The 15,435-nt window shown below is 47.8% G+C and overlaps 1 protein-coding gene across 2 annotated transcripts in view; it reads right to left on the reverse strand.

Moving 5' to 3' along the window:
* Positions 1–6,278: 6,278 nt before the first annotated feature.
* Positions 6,279–15,435, reverse strand: part of GALNT10 (polypeptide N-acetylgalactosaminyltransferase 10) — a 222,017-nt gene continuing 212,860 nt past the window's right edge. For both annotated transcript variants that reach the window (XM_006072971.4, XM_044947428.2), the window contains exons 11-12: positions 10,830–10,979; positions 6,279–10,301 (exon numbers count right to left, since the gene is read on the reverse strand). In XM_006072971.4, coding sequence (XP_006073033.2) covers positions 10,143–10,301; positions 10,830–10,979 — 309 coding nt within the window. In that variant the 3' untranslated portion in view covers positions 6,279–10,142. The remainder of the gene's footprint in view (positions 10,302–10,829; positions 10,980–15,435) is intronic.

Below are 15,435 nucleotides of genomic sequence, written 5' to 3' on the forward strand. Positions count from 1 at the left end.
GGTTTTTAGATGTCCTGTAAGCATAGTGCTGAGGTGCTGTCTCTTGTTCCTAAGCACAGAAGGCTGGGTTGTGCCTGATGGAGAAAAGATATATGTTAGATAAGTTTCACTGCAGCTTGAGTTAGTGTTGTTGGCTGTAAGTTCAACGTGAATGAATTAATGATCTATATGAAATGAGGTCTCTTTAAACAGAAACGCGCACAGAACAAGGTTATGTATTGATGGCGTGATGACAGTGGGTGACCAGAGCCTGGAGGAACCTAACCCCGTGCTTCCCCTGGGACCGATAGTTCTGTATTCACTCATCTGGCGTCCGCAGCAACTTTACTGAACAAAACTACTGTGCGTCATGGGAATGGGCTGTTTTGTTAGGATAAGCAAGAGAAGGGGAGCTACAGAAGTGCTGAGAAAGAGTGGAATGATGTTCGTGTGTCTATTCTCGATAGACAGGCCTCTTGAGTTAGGCCTCTGACAGCTGAGCTGAGACCCAAAGGGGGAAAAGAAGTTGCCGAGCAGGTGGAGAACATTCCAAGCAGAGGGACCAGTGGTGTCTGGAGATGGGAAAGCCTTGGCCTGTGTGGGCACCTGAGCCCTGCTGGGAGGTGATGGAGAAGCGGCCAAGGGCCAGCTCCAAAGGAGCTTTGGGACCTGGCTAAGAAGTTTGGGTTTTATTCTAAAGGCCTGTAGTAAACCATATTAGCTGCAGAATTCAATCAACAAAGATGTACTGAAACAGGTACTATGGGCTTGTACACCTCCCAACAGGGCTCCGGTGCCCACACAGGCCAAGGCTTTTCCATCTCCAGACCCACTGGCCGCTCTGCTGCAAGCACTTCAGCACTATGCTTGCAGGGCATCTTAAAACCAAAACCACCCACAAAAGCACAAAAATGTAAGAAGTGTGGCACAGAGTAAGACGGCAAGAAGGACCCTTGTTTATGGTGTGAGAGCTGAATTGACCTCAGTTGGGAACATGCATGTTGGGCGACTCCAATCTTTCACCACTCTACACATGCATGTGTCCACAAGTGACCTCGAGATTGCAGCAAGGGGACTTTCCCTAGTGGTCCAGTGGTTTAAGACTCCACACTTTCAATGCACGGGGTGCAGGTTCGATTCCTGGTCAGGGAACTAAGATCCCAGTGGAAGCTGCAACAAGTAGACAGTACAGTTGGAGTCAAGTAATTTTCTCCCTCACCTGCCTGGGTCCTTGTGTGTTCTTATCAAGAGATGTGAGAGGTTGCAGGTGGTCCCTTATTCACCTGTTTTTCCTGGGCCAAGGGCAGAGCTGGGATTTACTACTCTGGACACAGACCAGGGCCACCATAAGCCCACAGAATACGTTTCAGTACATGTTTGCTGGCTGAATTCTGTAGCTGTGTAGAAACCATGGCGAGGACTTTTCTTAGAACCTGGACAAATTTGGCATTTACGTCTCTGCCTCCCAGGCTGACTGACAGGCCAATGGTGGGGGAGCTGAGCTCCCAGCTCCAGCAAAGCCAGACTCGCCATCCCCTTCTCCCATCCCCAGGCAGGAACTGGCAGGAGATCAGACGCTGCTTCAGTTCCAAGGAGCTCATGAACAAAGGCTGTAAAAGTTGCTAAGAAACCTGCTTTTTCTGAGGGCTCACCGTGTTCCTTTGTTTCTGTGGCGTTGTGTTGTGAGAGTGGGTGTGAAGTGCGCCCAGGGCTGTCACTATGCCAGCCCCAAACCAAGTCAGACTTGAAGGCAAAGAGCTGCAGACTGCTCTGAGCACCATCCGGGAAGCCAGGTATGCTAAGCCTGGAACAAAAGAGGAGGCAGCTGCCTGAGGCCAGAGATTGGCAGAACTGTGAGCAGCTGCAGGAAGCCAGCTCTGGATGCTGACTCCTGGACCCACTCCACCAGAAGCCCAGAAACCTTAAGGTGGGAGACACCGCTAAGAAAACCGGGAGGGGACTCCACTTCCTGGGTAAACTTGGAAAATAAATCCCTGACAAGATCTGGGCCATTTCAAAATATGAGATGCAGGATCTAGAGGACTAGAAGGTTCCAGGCTGACCTTTATTTAACTTGCTCCCCTTCTTCTCATGGCTATAAGGAGAACCTGAGGCCCAGGGAGGAGAAGGGACCTGCTCAGGGACACACAGCATACGACAGACAGGAGAACTCACTCTAGGGTCTTTGGGCTGTGAGTGTAATTTGAAACTAGACTATTCATCCATTCGTCCATTTGTCAAGTACTTATTGAACCCTTACCAAGTGCCAGGGCCCAAAGCCCCAACCCCAATCACACAAGGAGAAAAAAAGGATGCAAACCTTTGAGGGGATTGCCACATTCTCTGAATCTGTTTCCCAGTAAGCAAGCAACAACAAGGAGGAGCTCCCACCGTGCGTGTGGCTACGTGCTCTACTTACCTTGGATTCTCCACTTGCGTGTAGGGCTGGGAGGACGAGGAGCTGAAATGGATGAGACACGTGAGGGCCAGGCGCCCTGGATTTGTTTGTCACCCTGCAGGCTCCAGGTCCTAGTATGTGCCCTGCACCTTGAGCAACTCATTCCTAGCTCTAGACTTCAGTTCAAGGGCACCCTTTATGCTCTCTCTGCCCCAAACCTTTAATGGTTCCTGCTGCCTTTGAAATAAAGATCAGAGACCCTGTAACACGGCCCACAGGGCCCCAGAGGGTCTGGTTTGGTTTGCCTCCTCGTCTCCTCTCTCTCCCACTCCGCTCCAGCCTCACAGACCTTCATACCTGTCACGATTCTACACAGGGTGTTTGGCCAGGTTGCTCCTACACCTGGAATGTTCTCTCCTTTTGGGAAAAAAAAAAAAAAGTGAAGTGAAAGCGTTAGTCGCTCAGTCGTGTCGGACTCTGTGATCCCATGGACTGTAGCCAACTAGGTTTTTCTGTCCGTGAAATTCTCCAGGTGAGAATACTGGAGTCAGTTGCTATCCCCTTCTCCAGGGAATCTTCCTGACCCAGGGATCGAACCTGTTTCTCGTGCATTGCAGGCAGGTGGTTTTATTTACTGTCTGAGCTACCACGGAAGCCCCCACTTTATTTCCTAGTAAATTCTTTAAAGACACCATTAAAACATTTATAATTTATGGGTGTTTATAAAAGATTTTCAAACAAACAAGAAATGCAAGTTATGGAAGACAGATTCTACTTTCTTGCTCCAGGGCTCAAACCTGCACAGTGGCCTGTAATCAGATCCCGGGTCTGTAAAGGAACCTTCTTCAAGCCACGGTCCACAGCGCCCTCTAGTGGGCTCTGAATGACAGCACCAGGGTAGCTTCTGTTCATGTCTCCAGCTCCACACCAAGACTCAACTATAGCAGAACAGGCGGAGCTGGAAGCACCATAGAAAAACTCCCTTCACTGTGTAAAACTGGGACCTAGCTAGAAGACAGGATTTGCGTAAGATCTCACCTTGCACAGCAGGGCCAGCCAGGGTTCTTTCCAGCACATGGTATTATGTAATCCAACCCTCAAAAGCTTTGATAATCTAACCCTCATAATGCTTTGGTATGCAGGGACTTGTGGCTCATGGGTGAGCGCAAGAAATGAGCTAAGCTTGTTTCATGTTGTCACTGAAATCCTCCACTCCTGGGTGTAGTCTTTAAGATCCTTTGTGCACTACCTGGGCTAAGTCTGTGAGCTCACCTCCTTCCCCGCCTCCAACACAGGAACTCCTTCCTGCCTCAGGATCTCTGCACTGGCCGTTCTCTTTGCCCAGAATGCATCACCAGATGGTCAACACCGAAATCAGATTGATTATATTCTTTGCAGCCAAAGATGGAGAAGCTCTATACAGTCAGCAAAAACAAGACCAGGAGCTGACTGTGGCTCAGATCATGAACTCCTTATTGCCAAATTCAGACTTAAATTGAAGAAAGTAGGGAAAACCACTAGACCATTCAGGTATGACCTAAATCAAATCCCTTATGATTATACAGTGCAAGTGAGAAATAGATTTAAGGGCCTAGATCTGATAGAGTGCCTGATGAACTATGGAATGAGGTTCGTGACATTGTACAGGAGACAGGGATCAAGACCATTCCCATGGAAAAGAAATGCAAAAAAGCAAAATGGCTGTCTGGGGAGGCTTTATAAATAGCTATGAAAAGAAGAGAAGCGAAAAGCAAAGGAGAAAAGTTAAGATATAAACATCTGAATGCAGAGTTCCAAAGAATAGCAAGAGAGATAAGAAAGCCTTCTTCAGCGATCAATGCAAAGAAATAGAGGAAAACAACAGAATGGGGAAGACTAGGGATCTCTTCAAGAAAATCAGAGATACCAAAGGAACATTTCATGCAAAGATGGGCTCGATAGGGACAGAAATGGTATGGACCTAACAGAAGCAGAAGATATTAAGAAGAGATGGCAAGAATACATAGAAAAACTGTACAAAAAAGATCTTCATGACCCAGATAATCATGATGGTGTGATCACTGACCTAGAGCCAGACATCCTGGAATGTGAAGTCAAGTGGGCCTTAGACAGCATCACTACGAACAAAGCTAGTGGAGGTGATGGAATTCCAGTTGAGCTATTCCAAATCCTGAAAGATGATGCTGTGAAAATGCTGCACTCAATATGCCAGCAAATTTGGAAAACTCAGCAGTGGCCACAGGACTGGAAAAGGTCAGTTTTCATTCCAATCCCAAAGAAAGGCAATGCCAAAGAATGCGCAAACTACCACACAATTGCACTTATCTCACATGCTAGTAAAGTAATGCTCAAAATTCTCCAAGCCAGGCTTCAGCAATATGTGAACTGTGAACTTCCTGATGTTCAAGCTGGTTTTAGAAAAGGCAGAGGAACCAGAGATCAAATTGCCAACATATGCTGGATGATGGAAAAAGCAAGCGAGTTCCAGAAAAGCATCTATTTCTGCTTTATTGACTATGCCAAAGCCTTTGACTGTGTGGATCACAATAAACTGTGGAAAATTCTGAAAAGAGATGGGAATACCAGACCACCTGACCTGCCTCTTGAGAAATTTGTATGCAGGTCAGGAAGCAACAGTTAGAACTGGACATGGAACAACAGACTGGTTCCAAATAGGAAAAGGAGTTCGTCAAGGCTGTATATTGTCACCCTGCTTATTTAACTTCTATGCAGAGTACATCATGAGAAACGCTGGACTGGAAGAAACAAGCTGGAATCAAGATTGCCGGGAGAAATATCAATAACCTCAGATATGCAGGTGACACCACCCTTATGGCAGAAAGTGAAGAGGAACTCAAAAGCCTCTTGATGAAAGTGAAAGTGGAGAGTGAAAAAGTTGGCTTAAAGCTCAACATTCAGAAAACGAAGATCATGGCATCCGGCCCCATCACTTCATGGGAAATAGATGGGGAAACCATGGAAACAGTGTCAGACTTTATTTTTTTGGGCTCCAAAATCACTACAGATGGTGACTGCAGCCATGAAATTAAAAGATGCTTACTCCTTGGAAGGAAAGTTATGACCAACCTAGATAGCATATTCAAAAGCAGAGACATTACTTTGCCAACAAAGGTTTGTCTAGTCAAGGCTATGGTTTTTCCTGTGGTCATGTATGGATGTGAGAGTTGGACTGTGAAGAAGGCTGAGCGCCGAAGAATTGATGCTTTTGAACTGTGGTGTTGGAGAAGACTCTTCAGAGTCCCCTGGACTGCAAGGAGATCCAACCAGTCCATTCTGAAGGAGATCAGCCCTGGGATTTCTTTGGAAGGAATGATGCTAAAGCTGAAACTGCAGTACTTTGGGCACCTCATGCGAAGAGTTGACTCATTGGAAAAGACTCTGATGCTGGGAGGGCTTGGGGGCAGGAGGAGAAGGGGACGACAGAGGATGAGATGGCTGGATGGCATCACTGACTCGATGGACGTGAGTCTGAGTGAACTCTGGGAGTTGGTGATGGACAGGGAGGCGTGGTGTGCTGCGATTCATGTGGTTGCAAAGAGTCGGACACGACTGAGCTATTGATCTGATCTGAAACTGCCTTTTGGCTCATACTCCCTTCTTCTTGTCATTCAGCTCTTACAGAGGCATTCCCTGACTACCCTGCTTCATGTTGATCCCCACCCCAGTCTCTAAAATACCTTGTTTTATAACTTCCACGGCCCTATTCACACCTGAAATCATCATGGTGAGCTGTCTGCGGTCCGCCTTCCTCCTTAGAATGATGGCTGTAGGAAATTTATCCAGGACCCAGCGGAGGCACTGAGTGGGTGGGTGCTCAATGAATACACAGGGAACAAAGGACTGGAGAAAGGCGCAGACAAGGAATTAGCCAGAGACCACGTTAGAGAAAAGTGTGGAAGTTTACTCAACAACAGTCACAATCACAGTTGTACATGGTAAGTCAGGTCTTCACAAAGGCTCACTTTTCCAGGCAGGAGATGAGAGGCTGGTGGTCTCAAGCTTTCTCTATGGAATCCCGCATCTGACCTCTCAGATATTCCCTGCATGTAATCCCTCTGGGATTCTCCTTCAAGTCTGAAACACAGCAGGAACCCAGCCCTGTGGGCCGGCACAGCTGAATCAAAGCCATTTTGGGAGCAAATGTTAAAAGAGGACCTTGTCACTTGGAATGTAGGTGCAACTCCCACCCCAGAGGTGACAGTGGGCTTTGGCACAAGATCCAGTTAGAACTAAAGTATTACTTGAATTTTCAAAAAAAGCATCAGTTGAAAGCAGAAAAGAATTCCAGGACAGGACCCACTCCTTGCCCTTCTCTCATACTTAGAAATCGTCAGAAAACTTAATCAAAGTTGCATTGCCTCCTAAGAATGACAGAGATCACCCGATCTGTGCAAACAAGGGATCTCTGAAGCAAGGTGTCCGGATTTCTCAGTTACTTCTGTAAAGTGCTTTGCCGCTCCTTTGAAACTTCAGAGATTACAAATATAGAGATGCATACACAAAAATATGGAGCCATCTTCAAGGACATCACCTATTTCTTAAAGAGAAAGAGAAATTCGACAGGTGGTGAATATAATGTGGACTTTGGGAATCCATATTCTACATCTCCAAAAAGAATCATTCTTTCTCCCCAGGTCCTGAGGTTGCATCCCCCGTCAGATCTCTTCTGTGGATGTACTCCCTTCTGACTCTGAGTTATTTCTTCCAAAAATGGGGAAATGATAGCTCCTGGATGGTTTTAAAAGTTGAAAGCTCCAGCTGGAAGCACAAGGTGGAATGGCTTTTCTCACACATGCCCGCACACGTAGCATCTCCTCCATGGCCTTGAACCTACTGGGAAGATGCTCTTTGCATTCTGAAATGTTCCTGTAGTTCTCCTTTGGAAAGGCTGCTGGGGCCACGCAGGTGTGATACTTTGTAGCCACACCGTTTTGTGACCTTATGCTCAGAAGAAAGGCTTTAGAGGAGAAGGGGTCCACATTCTCACCCATCACCTGGCTGACAGCACCTCCACAGTCTCACGGATCCTTGAGACATGTAGCTTTCCCAAATGAAGACAAAACAATGAATGGCTTCTATGGGCGATTGGTTGGTCTGTTAATGGACTTCTCTCCCTCCTTCCCTGATTACAGGCTATGTCAAGTCTCGGCACCCACAGATGTGGGTTCAGCAATTGCAAATGTCAGAGTGCCCAGAGGATCTGCCCATCCTTTGTTGAGGATACAAAACCAGCCTCAAAAGGAGAACCAAAGGACATAAAAGTGGACACATGAAGACTGCTTGCCGCTGCTGCTGCTTTCCACGTGCGCCCCGGTCTTGCCGAGAACACTGTCACCTACTGGAGTGGGACCTATTGCAAAGCTAATCGCTGGGGGTGGGATGGGGGCTGCAGCCGTGGCTTCCAAACAGGCCCCTCTCCCAGGGGTGGCTGAGACCCTTCTTGGCCATGGATTAAAAGAGCCATCCAGTTGCCCTTTAAATTCAGGGTGTTACTCTCATTGAATGGAATAACACCTGGCCCTCTGGCCCTTGGTGGGCATTGCTGTTTCAGATCCTGCTCTAGGCCCAATGCCTCCTGCTTGAAATCAGACATTAGGAAACACACTCATCCAACAGGGATTGCACACATCACCAAAAACGTCCCCCTCCCCCCCAACCCTGCCCCTTTACATCTAGCAAGGCACTAGGAAATGATTCAAGTTTAGGGATTGGCTGTACGTTTGCATGTTTTTCTTTTTAAAAGGCACAGTTTTCATTTTAGTAATGCTGCATTACTTTCTGATGATGAATCCTACCTCAATTCTCCCAAAGTACAACACTCTTGCTTTCCTGGATTCTGGAAGGGGCCGCATCTTTTGACTCCCTCCTAAAGAGGGCCACTGCTAAAAGGTATAGCACTCACTGGGAAAAGACACCAGGGATGGACAAGCAAGCTCTGTAAGCATGGGGCTGCCTCTCCTGCAGACAGGTGGCCAGAGTGGGAGCTGTGCTGAGGCAGAAGGTGGAGGTGACGCTTTGCCCGCTGCACGCTTCATCGGGGTGGTGGTGGCTGGGAGAGTTCACTTCCCTCCCCAGGTAACTGACGAGATCAGCCAGCATCTCAAAGGCAGATCTGTGGCTCTGCTCCCAGATTTATGTCTCAGTTATTTCACTGGTAAATAACACAATCGAGAGGCTCGGCTCTAATTGGAACACCGATTTGAAAGACTTCCTGGGCTAGCTGGCGGGAGCAATGGGCTGTAGACTGTGATTTCCATTTCTGAATCAGTGGGTGGCAGGCTGGTTAGAGAAACACTTCCTATTAGTTTGGGAGCCCTCTGGGAGTCTGACACGTAATTAACAAAGCAAAAGGTAAACACAGAGGGCCTCATGGAGCGGACTGCATCTCTGCTTGTGGGACGCTGGGGTGTTCACTGCAGCCGTGGCCGTGGTGGGGGTGGCACAGCTTCCGGCCTGGGCTGAGGACTGTGTCACACCCAGTCGCTGGTATGAGCGGGTGGACGTGGGTTCCCCCACCCGTCCCCCAACACCAACCTTGGACGTCACAGATTGTTTCTAGGCTAGGGGCTGCCTTGAAGGTTTTACAGTTGACTGGCTCCTTCAATCACAGCATTCCAGAAATCCATATTGGATGCTAGAATACCAGAATCCTATGTGGTACTCTAGTTTGTGACCCAAGTACAGAGTTCTTTAAAAATTCTAGAATTCCATATGAGAACCAGAACCACAATGAGTCGGGGCTAGGCAACCTGCCCGCGGTCCACCTCGGCAGCCTCCGGACTATGTGAGGCCAGCACATCACACCTCTGCTCTTCTGTTGAGACAAGCAGCTGCCCGAAGGAGGGAGAAGAAGGGAGAGAGGGAGACGGAAGCGCTGATGGGGGAAATTCAAGCAGAATTTCTAGTTTGGAGGTTTTCTACTATGCCTGCGCCACAGACTCAAGGCCATCTGAAACCCAGTCCTGAAGAGCTGGTGGCCGGACTGTCCTTGAGCCTGGAGAGCACTGATATGGGCATCCTGAGCACCCCGAGAGCCAGGGGAGACACCTGGGCTGTCCACGGTGGCAAAGGAGGACCACGCTTCTGCCCCAGGCCTGACAGTTGGCCGGTGGTCAGTACTGAACCCTCGGAGGGCCCCAGGCACGGCTTCTAACTGCATCTCCTTGGGTCATGACAGAGAACAGATGCCGGGGAGTAACTGCAGTTATCCCAAGCTGGGGCCAAAATGAAAAGGCTGAAACCAATGGCCCCGAGAAAGACTCTTGCCCTTCTGTTGCTGATGAGTGGCACTGTTGCTTAAAGTTGGCGCCTACAGACACAACTTGCCTCTCTCTCTCGCTAAAGGACCATCATGGATGAGCCAGCTGAAGGTCAGGCAGGCTTGGAGGACTCTGTTTTGGGTAGCCGAGGGCTACCCTGGCATTCCTCCCACATACTGCTCAAGGGAACGTGGTGATGGGGTGAAAAGGCTCTCCTGGGTTTCCACGCCGCTGCCAGGGGTGCAGCAGGCTCTGCTCTGGAGTGGGGCCTCTTGTAGGGTCTGTTCTCCATGCCGCCACCATTTGGGGCCTGCAGGGCTGGGTGGACACCCAGGTCAGCTTCAAGAGCCCCCTCTGCCTTGACCTGGCTGGCCAGCACCTTGTACAGAATGGGGGAGCCCTGGAGCCCTGCCTTCCTCTGGAGAGGGAGGCTGCAGGGAGTGCTGGAGGGGACTCCGCCAGGCTCACTGTGGGAACGTGAGGGCTCAGTTGCTATTGAATTTTTCCAAGACTGTGGAGTTGGTGTGTTCAAACAGCCACTTCTGGGTGGGAGAAGAGGGGTTGCAGGTGTTCATGAAGATCCTGTGGTCACTTTCACTGCAGTCCATGCAACTGCCGCTGACGGGGTGGTACAGGGTCTGGTCCTGTGGAACAGGCAGGTGGTCAGCTGGGCCGTGACAGGGAAATGAGCCCAAGCAGCAGTGATACCAGCGAGGGGACGGGGCTGGGGCTTGCAGGCCTGCCTGGCTCTCCTCCCCACCACACAGGGGACACTGCCCACCTCGCGTGAGGCTGGCCTTGCCACGTGCCTGAGCAGTGCCTGCTGGGATGAGGACAAAACTGATGTATGCCACTTCTGGGCTGAGACCCTAATCATGCCTATCTCCAGTCAAATTTCATTTGCTCTCAAGGTGGTTTAAAAAAAAAAAAAGAGACTCAGTTGCCAACATTTAAGATTCTAAAGCTGAATTAAAAAAAAAATTAAAAATAATAGAAAATAAAAAAAGATACTAAAGCTGGATTTCTGATTTCTCTTAATGACAGGAGAGTCAGGGAGGTTTGTGTAACAAATGCATGAGGGAGGGGGCTCTGGAGAGAAGAGGGGAGGCACGTTGTTTTTTTTTTAAATCAAGCAGGCTCCCCTGTACACCCCCCTCCGCACCCCGTCTTACTTTGCGGTACTTCCACAGCTGGTTGCCCTTCATGCTGTGGCAGTCGTAGAGGGTGACGGGGCTGGTGTGGGACACGGCATCAAAGCAGAACTTCTTGGTGTGCTGGGGGTCTCCGGGCCGGATGTCTTCTCTCCAGGTGAAGGTGAACACCTGCACGCACAGGGATGCCATGACGTGGACAGCAAAGCAAAGCTAGGGGCTTCTCTTTCTTTCCCATTACAGGAAATTTTAAACACAGGGGTTCAGAAAACTGTATACTGATATAAAAGTGTTTATCCTCTTTTTTTTTTAAACCACGTCTCCAAAATTCAGTGTCTATTTTACGCTTACAGCAATGACAACTGCTAGATTTTCACTGGTTAAAGCAAAAGGTAGTCTCACCCCAAAATAAAGCTCCGTTTAAAGGAAAAAATACCTTCAATTACATGTTGAAACGATAATTTCCATATTTAGGGTTAAATAAAAAATATTATATATAAAAACTATATTGATGACACCTGTCCCAACGACCCAGCTTCAATGATTACTAAATCACAGCGAGTCTTGTTAGAGCTGCCCCTGCACCATATCCCCCATCCCCACATCCTTTTGAAGCAAATTCTGGACATCTTACCATGTCAGGTGTCATGACTTCAGTAAGTGCCCTGATAATAGTGAAAAGCTACCACAAGGTTCTCAGTGTCATCAAACAGCTCAAGTTCATTCAAGTTCACACGTTTTCAAATTGCCTTACACATTTCTTTTCAGAGTCAGTCTGTTTGAATTAAGATCCAAACCAGGTTCACATATTATATAGGCTGATAAACTTTTTTTCCCCAGGAGCTTTACTGAATAATTGGCACGCAATAAACTGCACACATTTTAAGTGCACAGCGTGAAACATTTTGACATAGCTTATACCCGTGTAACCACCACCATCATCATCGTCCTCAAGGCAGTGAACACATCCATCACCCCAAAGGTACCCTCCTGCCCGCTGTGATCTTTTCCTTCTATCCCTCCCCATGCCCCTAGGAAACTCCTTTGTTTTTTAAGAAAGAGGCGCTCACAATTTCTAGAATTTTATATAAAAAGAATCAGACAGTATGGATCCTTTCTTTTTTTATTTCTTTCACTCAACACAATTCTGTTGAGATTTAATCACGTTATACCAATAGCATTTATCAACAGTTCATTCCTTCTTATTGCCGAGCTATATTCATTCACTGCATGGTACTTGATATACCTGTTGTTGAACATGTGGGTTGTTTCTAGTTTTGGTGTTTTCAAATAGTTCAGTTCAGTCGCTCAGTCATGTCCAACTCTTTGCGACCCCATGGATCACAGCATGCCAGGCCTCCCTGTCCATCATCAACTCCTGGAGTTTACCCAAATTCATGTCCATTGAGTCAGTGATGCTATCCAACCATCTCATTCTCTGTTGTCCCCTTCTCCTTCTGCCTTCAATCTTTCCCAGCATCAGGGTCTTTTCAAAGGAGTCGGCTCTTCAAATTAGGCAGCCAAAGTATTGGAGTTTCAGCTTCAACATCAGTCCTTCCAATGAATACTCAGGACTGATCTCCTTTAGGATGGACTGGTTGGATCTCCTTGCAGTCCAAGGGATTCTCAAGAGTCTTAGAGCTGCTATGAACACGTGTGTACAAGCCATTGTATGGACATGGACATAATTTCTTCTCTTTTGGATGAACCCCTTGAAGAGGGATGGCTGGATCACAAGATACATCAATGCGTAACTTTCCAAGAAACTGCCCAATTGTTTTCCAAAGTGGTTGTACAAGTCACATTCTTACCAGCAGTGTATGGCTGCAATTCATCTATATCCTTGCCAACCCATGGTATGGTTGGTCTTTCTAACAGGTTATAATTTTAATTTCCATTTCTCTAATAACTATGAAGTTAAACATTTTTGATGTGCTTCTTTGCTGACCAATATGACTTCTTCACTAAAACCTCTACACATCTTTTGCCCATTTTTAAATTGCATTGTTTATTTTCTTACTGAGTTTTGAGAAATTTTATACTCTAAACATTTCCCTGGTGGCTCAATTGGTAAAGAATCCGCCTGCAATGTGGGAGACCTGGGTTCTAACCCTCGGTTGAGAAGATCTCCTGGAGAAGGGATTGGCTACCCACTCCAGTATTCTGGCCTAGAGAATTCCATGGACTGTATAGTCCATGGGTTCGCAAAGAGTCAGACATGACTGAGTGACTCTCACTCACTCACAAACATTTAACGTTGTTATCAGATATATGCTTTGTAAATATGTTCTCTTGGTCTGTGGCTCGTCTTCCTATTTTCTCAATGGTGTCTTTTAAGAACAGAATTTTCTCATTTTGAAGAAGTCCAATCTATCAATTTTTTTGTTTCATCAGTTCTCTTTTGGTGTTGTATCTAAGAAATCATTGCTTGGGTTACCAAGGTCAAACACTTTTGCCTGTGTTTTCTTCTAAAGTATTTTGGTTTCAGTTTTACGTTTAAGTCAATGACCCATTTTGTGTTAATTTTTATATGTAGTATAATGTATTTATTGAAAAAAATGTTTTTGCACATGGATATGCACTATTTGTTGAAAATATTATACTTTTGCACTGAATTAATTTCCCTTGAATGTCTTTAAGAGTGTGCTATCCATATATGCATGGATCTATTTTTGGAGTCTCTATTCTCTCTTTATGTCAATATGGCACTGCTTTAATCAGTGATACTTTAACAATATATGTTGAAATTAGTCCTTTAACTTTGTACTTCTTTTGAAAATTTTTTTTGGCTATTCTGTCCCGTCCATTTTTCCATATGAATCCTCTCAGGTGGTTCTTTGTCCAGCCCCAGGAGTTTCCTCACACACACCAGTACTCTGCTGGATATGCAGGGGGCCCTCTGTAAATCCCACACATTATCAGCGTCCGGCTCTCTCCAAGCCTCCAGGATTCCATTTGGTGAATTCTAGCCACCTTGACCTCCTGCAGTCTCTGCGCTGCCTCCTCAACTCAGGGTGTGTGCCTGGCTCCCCCGGGCTTCTCTCTCCCTGACTTGTGGACTGGGAACTCTCTCAAGGAAGGAAGCCGGGACAACCATCATGCTTGTTGGCTCCCGGTCTTCCAAGGGTCACTGTCTTTCAAGGGCTGACATCGGCTCTCCTGAAAACAGTTGTTTCCCATACTCTGTCCACTTCTTTGGATGCTTTTGGTAGAAGGGTAAACCCGGTCCCTGTTTTTCCATCTTGGCCAGAGGTGCATTGCAGTGGTGGCGGCGGCGTTAGCCAGTGACTGCCCCCTGAACGTCGCCTTTCCAGGCCTCCTCCAGGTCAGGAGCTGTAGCTTAGACTTGCATTTCTTCCTTTTCGGGCTCACTAGAGCTCATCACTCAGAATGGCTGTGGGCTCCATGGGACACAGATCCCAGTGGGGCAACTGGGCTGCTACGCTCCCCGCCTCACGGTGGAGGCCGGCACACCCACACCCCAGGCACATTCTGCAGTTAGTCTGAGTGAATCCGGTCTTCATGTGGACTCTCCACCGCAAGGGGAGCTGTTCTGAAGCTGAGCTGCCTAGGCCTGTTCTATCCAGGCCCTGTATTTCTCCTTGTCTCTCTTGAAGCCCCAGGATCAAGGGGCAGCCATACAGGACTGTGGAGAATTCAAAATTAACTGATGAGCATGTGGGCATACTTGCTCAGTTGTGTCCGACTCGTTGTGACTCCATGGACTGTCCCGTCAGGCTCCTCTGTCCATGGAATTCTCCAGGCAAGAATACTGGAGTGGGTTGTCATGCCCTCCTGCAGGGAATCTTCCTGACCCTGAGTCTCTTGCATCTCCTGCATTGGCAGGAAGATTCTTTACCACTAGCGCCACCTGGGAAGCCCTTAGTCAGTGACAGCCATTATCTAATAAGAATGGTTTTCAAGAAAGGATGGGGGAGGGCATCACACATTCCGGAGACTGGCACCGTGCCCGCCAGGAAGTGGTGCTGTGCATTCTCAGTGTGTACGCTGCGCAGTCCTCCTGAGTTCTGTTTTTACAGAGGACCCGCCTTATAGGCTTACATCAGTGTACACTTTCCAAATGCCAGAAAATCCGCAGCAGGGAGACTATAAACCACGTGTCTTCAAACCAAGATTCAACGGATGCCGTGTGACTTAACAATGGGGTGAATCTGGGAGGGACCGGGAGAAGCTTGTGCAGTTTCCTGCGAGAGGCATGTCCTACATGGTGGGCTTGCACGCCTCACTCTTCGGATTATACCCTTTGGGAGATCCCTTGGGGACCAACCCTCTCTCCTGTGTCACCCTATCTTTCCAGTGAGGACGACCATACCCTAGGCCCCAGGAGGGGCCCATGACCCAGGTCACTAAGAGGACTGTGTCATACCTCCATCATCGCTGGCTCAGGAAACCCAGCATCTGAGAGCCCCAGGGCTTTTCTGGAACTCTTGGAAGGGACATGCCTTTTCACTAGGTAGCTGGCCGCCTAGAGCTGCCGGTGGTCACCTCTGCCACCACTTGGGAAGATAGTCAGCCTAAGAATGAAGCCAAGAGAGAGGGAAGCAGAGCTGGGGCCCTGGAGAGACCCTGATGACATCATCTAGACTTCAGTGACATGAGCCAGAAA

Source organism: Bubalus bubalis, chromosome 9, assembly GCF_019923935.1.
Source record: "Bubalus bubalis isolate 160015118507 breed Murrah chromosome 9, NDDB_SH_1, whole genome shotgun sequence".
Taxonomy (NCBI): Eukaryota; Metazoa; Chordata; class Mammalia; order Artiodactyla; family Bovidae; genus Bubalus; species Bubalus bubalis.